The 7,245-nt window shown below is 47.2% G+C and overlaps 1 protein-coding gene across 1 annotated transcript in view; it reads right to left on the reverse strand.

Annotated features, from left to right (window-relative positions):
• Positions 1–3,804: 3,804 nt before the first annotated feature.
• Positions 3,805–7,245, reverse strand: part of SPG20 (spastic paraplegia 20 (Troyer syndrome)) — an 18,555-nt gene continuing 15,114 nt past the window's right edge. Inside the window, exon 8 of the mRNA XM_006879642.1 lies at positions 3,805–4,066. Within this exon, the coding sequence (XP_006879704.1) occupies positions 3,805–4,066 (262 nt within the window). The remainder of the gene's footprint in view (positions 4,067–7,245) is intronic.

Genomic DNA, 7,245 nt, shown 5'->3' on the forward strand with positions numbered 1-7,245 from the left:
AGAGGGACATCATGCTTGGGAGGGTGGAGGGACAGCGCAGGAGAGGAAGGCCCTCTATGAGGTGGATTGATTCAGTGACTGGGATAATTGGGATTGGGAGTGTCAGAGACAGTGCGATTGGCACAGGACAGAGCAAAGTTTAGGGCTATTGTACATAGGGTCGCTATGAGTCGCAGGCGACTCGACGGCACATAACACCACCACCACCATCATGGTGCTATCAATTTTCCCAGTGGTGTGAATCTGTTTTCTTGATATTCAGGTTCAATTCATACTGAAAACTACCATCTTTGACCTTCTGCAGCAAATGCTTCAGGTCCTCTGTTTCAGCAAAGTTTTGTCATTTGCATAATGCAGGTTGTTGATGAGTCTTCCTCCAATCCTGATTCCACATTCCTCCTCATAAAGTTCAGCCGCCTTAATGATCTAACCTGCATACAGATCGAAAAGGTATGGAGACAGGATGCATCCCTGACACACTCCTTTCCTGATTTTTTTTTAAATTTTATTATTTTTGTGTGAGTGTACCATCAAATCAGATCTGACTGGTACAAGAGGAGATTGTCCCTCCTTCCCTGGCAGAGTATCTGGTGAATTCGAACCATCCTTTCCTGATTTTGAACCATGTAGTATTTCCTTGCTCTGTTCTGAGGACAGCTTCCTGGTGCAAGTATAAGTTTTGCATGAGGCTGTAACTGTCAATTTCAGAATGAGAAAACATAATGTCATTTAGTTACATGCATCTCTAGTTTTAGAAAGCTGAAGAACAATTATAGCAGGGGAAGAGAAGGTGCAGTCAAGCACATAGGAACCCCATCCTTCTGCATCTACTACTGGCTGGTGAGTTGACTGGTGGTAAATGGAACATGCTACACCCTTAAATGCTGTACACTGTTTTCCATCCGTTGCGGTGACTACTGCTGTGAATGCCATAGAGCCCTGCCCTGTGCTATTTACACGGTGGCCACTAGGCCTCAGCCTATAGGTGCAGCCCGTGCCAGTCCATCTAGCAACTGTTACACAAGATATTTGCTTTACAACAATGACATTATGTAGTATTTGTCCCTTTGTGACTGAAATATTTCACCCAGCATTATGTCCTCCAGGGTTACTTATTTCATGAGTTCTTTGGTTTTCACTGCTGCACAGTATTCCATTGTGTGAATATACCAGAGCTTCTCTATCCATCCATTTGTTGGGTGGCAGTTATGGTTTCTATATTACACAAGATTTTTAAAAATCTCTAGAAGATGCTACCTCATAGTGACCCAGCAGAACTGAGAAAACATTTCCTTTAATCTCTGGCAGAAGTCAGTCAATTTCCTTCAGGAAGGGGAGCTCTGGTGGCCTAGTGGAAAGAAGCTGTACTGCAATCCCAAAGGTACACGGTTCGAATCCACCAGATGCTCTGCCGGAAAAGGAGGGACAATTTCCTCCTGTACCAGTCAGATCTGATTTGATGGTACATGCACAAAAAATAGTAAAATTAAAAAAAAAAAATTTCTTCAGGAAAAGGCAAGCACTTTAGGAGAGTCCCCCGCAGTCCTGTGGATCTGTCTTTGGTTCAACAGTGCTTACATGAAATAGAACTGGTGACTTCTCACCTCCAACCTCCACCTGCCCTCCAACCTCATCTCTAGGTATAACCTCAGGACCATCCCCTTACCCACCTCCTGTCTTTGGGACCAGTTAACACTGTTGTTTTTGTTGTTAGCCTCAAACCCTTGGCCAACGATAAGCTCTCAGGCCCATCTGAAGAGGATGCCAGCACCAACTGTCTGGTCAACCTGCCCATGCAGACCTCCTACATCTGCCTCTCTCTGGGTTTTTATTTTGGCCTTGGAAGGTATAGAACATTTTCTGCAAACTGGCAAAGGAGAAGCATGAGGATGCCGAGAGTCTCTTAAAGGTGCAAAACCAGCGTGGCAGCCGTGTTCCCTTCCATTATAGATGGAAGTCATTCCAGGATGAGAGGGGAAGGACCTTGGATTCCACAGTAGCTGCCTTGGCCTTGGAGAAGAAACTGATCCAGGCCTTTCTGGATCTGCACACCTGGTTTCTGCCCACACAGACCCTCATTTCTGTGTGACTTTCTGGAGAACTGCTTCCTGGATGAGGAAGAATTACAGGCCAGGATGGGCGAGAATCTCTTCAAGTGACTCAACCTCAAGCACAATTAGAAGCCTATGCGGATGGACCTGTGGGGACAATTTTGCATCTCCTTCCCAGTCTGGGGCAGAATCTTATTTACTCAGAAGCCTTTTGCCCACGCCTTGGATCAAATAAATAGAAACAATAAAGCTTTTAGCAACATCAATATAAAAGAATAGACACACTGCCTGCCAATAAAGCTTTATTTTAAAACAATAGGCAGCCAGCTGGACTTGCCCCAGGATCCAGTTTCCTGATGCAGGTGCAGAGGACTAAATGAAAGCTGCTTTATCAATTCAATTTTATTTCTATCTTAATAGCACATTTTCCTTGGTCATATAAAAGGGCTCGACTCATTTGACTATTTCCCTAGACACCAGCCATGAACACACCGGAGGCTACGTGAGTAGGAGACAGCGTTTATTCACAAAGTGCAGTTTTTGAATCGTTTCAAAGTCAAACTCAGAATCAGAAATGTTTAGAAAAAGCTGTGAGAAGCAAACCTTTTTAAACCAGTAAACACCATTCTATAACAAAAGCTTATTAAAAAGTAACTCACTGGTGTGTGTCAGAACCGTTTCATTATAGCTTATGGGTCTGTGGACAGCGGTCATTGGTCACAGTGAGAACCAGGGACTGACGCTCTTCCGCATCTCACTGGTTAGGAATGCAATCTTTCAAATAGTTTATCAATTTAATATATAAAGAACATCCGGAGACTGCAAACCCAAACAAAGTCTTGTTCAACCACCAGTACACTCAATTCTGTATGTATTTTAGTGTTTATAAAGTTTTAGAATTTTGGAAAAAACCTACAGAAGAGAATGGGAAAATAATTTGTTAAAATACTCGTGTTTTTTTTCCTGTGCAATTAAGCCTCCAAATTTCTTACCTAGACTCCTGATAAATCAATCCTATTTTTAAAACACAGATCTTAAAAAAAATAAATTTTCACAATTTCACTCCCAGAAGTAAGCTGCCTGTAACAAACCTTTCTTGTGTTTTTTAGTCAGTCCACTCCCAGCACTGAAGAAGCCTTTTCAGACGTGAGCATTCTATCCGCTCACACAGAGAATTCACACTGGTGAGCCCCTTAAAAAAGTTAGAGGGAGTGTTGTTTTAAGCCATTCTTTTCTAATACATGTAACACACACCTTAAGCAAACCCCAAACCAGCCCTATGGCCATACCATCAGCTCAGAGGCCAGATAAGGGAGAGCTGACAGCCAAGGCCACAGGGCTGCCGCACTCATGGAAGCAAACGGCCACTCATCGGTTAAGTCCATGACTGTACGTTTGGTAAGCCAGCGCTTTTACCACTGTGCCACCATGGCTCTTGAAATGGAGGCTAAAAGTGCCACATATTATGATGCAAATATTTATGTTCTAACTTTGATCTTCAAAAGATATGAGGTACAAAAATAGTTTCATGTTAGGTTTAATGAGATGCAATAACTTTTTTTAACTGCAAAAATATTTTAGCTGCATTTGGGGGAAAAACTCACTCACATAGAACACAGCTATATGTGTCTCAAGGCCAAATGCAAAACTAGGCAGTCAGAGGAATGAATACTTTTATAAACCCTGGGTCCCCTGGGAAGACGTCACCAGCACTGAACAGTCTTCGGAGGCTCTAGCTCGCAGCCTGTCACTGTCACTTCCCCTTCTTCTTCGTCTTCTTTCTCAGCTCCTCCTCGGAGCCCTCCCTCTCCAGCTGCCCTTCCTTCTGACCCGGGCTCCCACCGCGTGCACCGTCAACGATCTTGTAGTCCTCCAGGAGGCTGTGCCCGGTCTGCTTGGCTGTATTCTTCACCATGGCTTTGAGGCCAATGTTGTCAATGTTGTAGGCTGTGACACCCACATTGAGGGCAGAGTCCACAGCGTCATGTGTGGCCTCACCAGCACTGTGTCCATACCTTAGGAGAGAGATGAGAGAGGTCACCAGAAAGAACAGAACGTAGCTCTCGAAGGTAGTTGTGGGAAGCACAGGATGGTCATCATCACCCAGAAGAAACCAAGGCCAGAGCTCTGGCTTGAGCTGGCTTCCAGGGCTTGAGGTGGAAAAGGAACTGTTCTGCCCCACAGGTCCTCCCAGGTGGAGGTGAGCTGAGCCCAGTGCAGCCCTGCCTGCTGGGGAGGGATCCTGGCAGTTCTCACCAAGGATGATGCTCCTTACCCTCCCCTTTGGAAATACAAGGGCACTCTGGTGGCTTAGTAGGTGAGGAGCTGTACTGCCAACTCAAAGCAAGTGGTTCAAATCCACCAGCTGCTCTTGGGGAGAAAGATAAGCAAAATCCCCTCTTGGCAGCTATGGGTCAGTTCTGACTCCACAGAACTGTGTTTGTGTTTTGAGTTTGGACAGTTGCTGAGCTCATTCTGACAGAAAGGGGCCTGACCGGGCAGGAGGATTCCCACGCTGTCATCTCAACAGAAGCTGCCAAAGCTCACGCAGGTGTGTCTGAACTGCCAGCTCAGTCAAGTTAGTCAGCAGCCAAAACACTTTAACTACGGTGCCAACAGAGTGCCTTGGGTAAGAAATCTAAACGAAGAGGAAAAAGCCAGCCAGACCTCTGGCCATCAAACCAATTCAGACTTAGAGTGGTCCTGCGGGCAGAGTGGAACCAGCCTTCAGAACTCCAATGCTGTTGTCTACACAGCAGTGACCTGCCACAGATTTCTCCTACAGAAGGGAATGACTTCAAACCCCCAACCACTGAAGCTCCTTAGAAAGGACAGATTTCCTTACAGCAACTGCAGGATGGACAAACCATAGGTCACTCTGAGTGGCTTCTGGTGTCCTGGAGGGGCTGGTAGTGTCTGAGGGTGTCTGTCCACAGGGCTAAAAGCCACTTGTCATCATCCTTCCCCCCAGGTCCCCGAGCATGAAGAGTCAGGGCCTCCTCCCGGCCAGGCCCCAGGTGGTCAGCGTCAGAGTGCAGCCCTAGGACTTCCTCCTGGCCAGGCCCCAGGTGGTCAGCATGCAAGAGCAGCCAGCCTCAGGACTTCCTCCCATCTGGGCCCCACACAGTCAGTGCCAACTCAGAGCCTCTTTCCAGCCGGGCCCCCAGTGGTCAGAGTGCGGTCCTAGGCGGTCAGTGCAAACGTAGGGCCTCTTCTTGGCCTGGTCCTAGGCAGTCAACATCCAAGAGGAACCTCAGGACCTCCTCCTGGCTGGACCCCAGGACTGTGCTCACCTCTGCCTCACCTCCACGTCAGCATGACTCTTCTCAAGCTCTGTCCATTTTGATGTCAAGCCCCTGTAAAATCTTTCCTCCTACAGCCCGTTACCTTCTACACACTTGTTGCTGAGTGTCACCGGGCTACTTCCACAGTGACCCATGTGGCAGCAGAGCTGGCCCACACGTCCCCTAGGCTGTAGTGTTCACTGGGATCAGCAGGTCCTTCTCTGGAGCCATGAAGCAGGTTTGAACTACCGACCTTCTAGTTTATAGACCTGTTGTAACCACACGGCAGTGCCAGGAACTCTTTTCTGTACAGACTGTCACATTTATTTACAACTACCGACGGTCTTGTGAGAATCCAAGCCTCAGTGGAGGAACCTGGGCAACGTCATGAAGCACTTACAGAGGAACCTGGTGGCACAGTGGTCTGATGCTGGGCTGCTAAGCACCAGTGCATCCAAGCCCAGCACCCAAGTCCCTCCTGGAAGAATGACAAGGCAGCTGCATCAGTGAGGGCACCCTGTGCTGAGACTTACATAGGTGCCCTGCACTCAGTCAGGATTTGTCAGGTGAGTAAAAGAATAAACTCTGCCCTACCAGCTAGTTCTTTGGGTGGTCTTAACTTCAGAAGTGGCTGTTTTTAAATCCATTCTGGTGGTGGTGGTGTTAGGTGCTGTGGAGTATGACTCAGGGTGACCCTGGAACAGCTGACCTAAACCCTGCCCCAGCCCATGCCGTCCACATCATTTCTGACACACTGGAGCCCACTGCTTAAGTCCCTGTATCAATCCACCTCGTACGGGGACCTCCTCTCCTTTGATGACCCTCCACTTTTCCAAGCATGGGGTCTCTTTCTCCAAGGACTGGCCTCAACTGTAGCCACATGACTACAGTACATGAGCCTAAGCTTCTCTATCCGTTTGGGTCCCACCGGGATGCATGACAGCTCCCCTCCTGCTACCTTACACTCTGCCCACTTCTCATGTCAGGTAGGGTTTCACCTCTCCTAGCCACAAGATTCCCTGAGCAGGAAGTTGCTTAAATCGTAAACTGCAAGAAGAGAGTTTTAAAACTCTCTGGCATATACGACATCTCCCAAGTGCCCATGAGCTTTACTGGACTGTTACACTAACAGGTCTGCTGTGCTTGTAGGGCACTTCAAAGCTGCCTAGTGGCACAGTGGGTCAGCACCTAGGACCCACTAGCCCCTCCAGGACAGAGAGGAGGCTGTGCCCAAAGCCGCTTGCAGACCCAGGGCAAGCATCTGGGCAGACTTAACCCTGTGTGGGTGTGAATAAGACACACCCTTCAGTCTTCATCAGGTACAGACCAGAAAGTGGGCCAGAATGATGCACACTACACCTGCTAGTCAAATGAAGACTCTAAACAAGTATGAAGGCAACGTTCAGAATTTTAGGGGCAAATATTGTTCAAAGGCAAAACAAAAGTCCAAATAAGAAGAAGAAATGTACCCCATTTATTCACATTCTATCATTCTCTTCTCCTAGTAATGTGAAGTGGAAAGGGAGCCTGAGCAAATCACTGGAGAAGCTGGACTTCATGAAGACTGTGGCATCAACAGTTGACGTTATGCAGATGACACAACCTTGCTTGCTGAAAGTGAAGAAGACTGGAAGCCTCGCAGCAGATCAAAGAAAATTCAAAAAAGCCTCACCACTGGGTCAACAGACATCATCACGACAGTCAGAGAAAAAGATTCAAGCTGCCATTGATTTCATTTTACTTCAACCACCATCAGCACCCGTCATGGTAGTAGCCGTCAAGAAATCAAAAGATGTGCTGTCATGGATCTCTCCAAAGTGCTAAAGAGCAATGATGTTAATTTAAAGACTAAGGCACACCTGATTCAAGTCATGATGCTTTCAGTTTCTTACGATGCATCTCAATGTTGG

Source organism: Elephantulus edwardii, unplaced genomic scaffold (assembly GCF_000299155.1).
Source record: "Elephantulus edwardii isolate Elephantulus edwardi_28Jun2011 unplaced genomic scaffold, EleEdw1.0 scaffold00004, whole genome shotgun sequence".
Taxonomy (NCBI): Eukaryota; Metazoa; Chordata; class Mammalia; order Macroscelidea; family Macroscelididae; genus Elephantulus; species Elephantulus edwardii.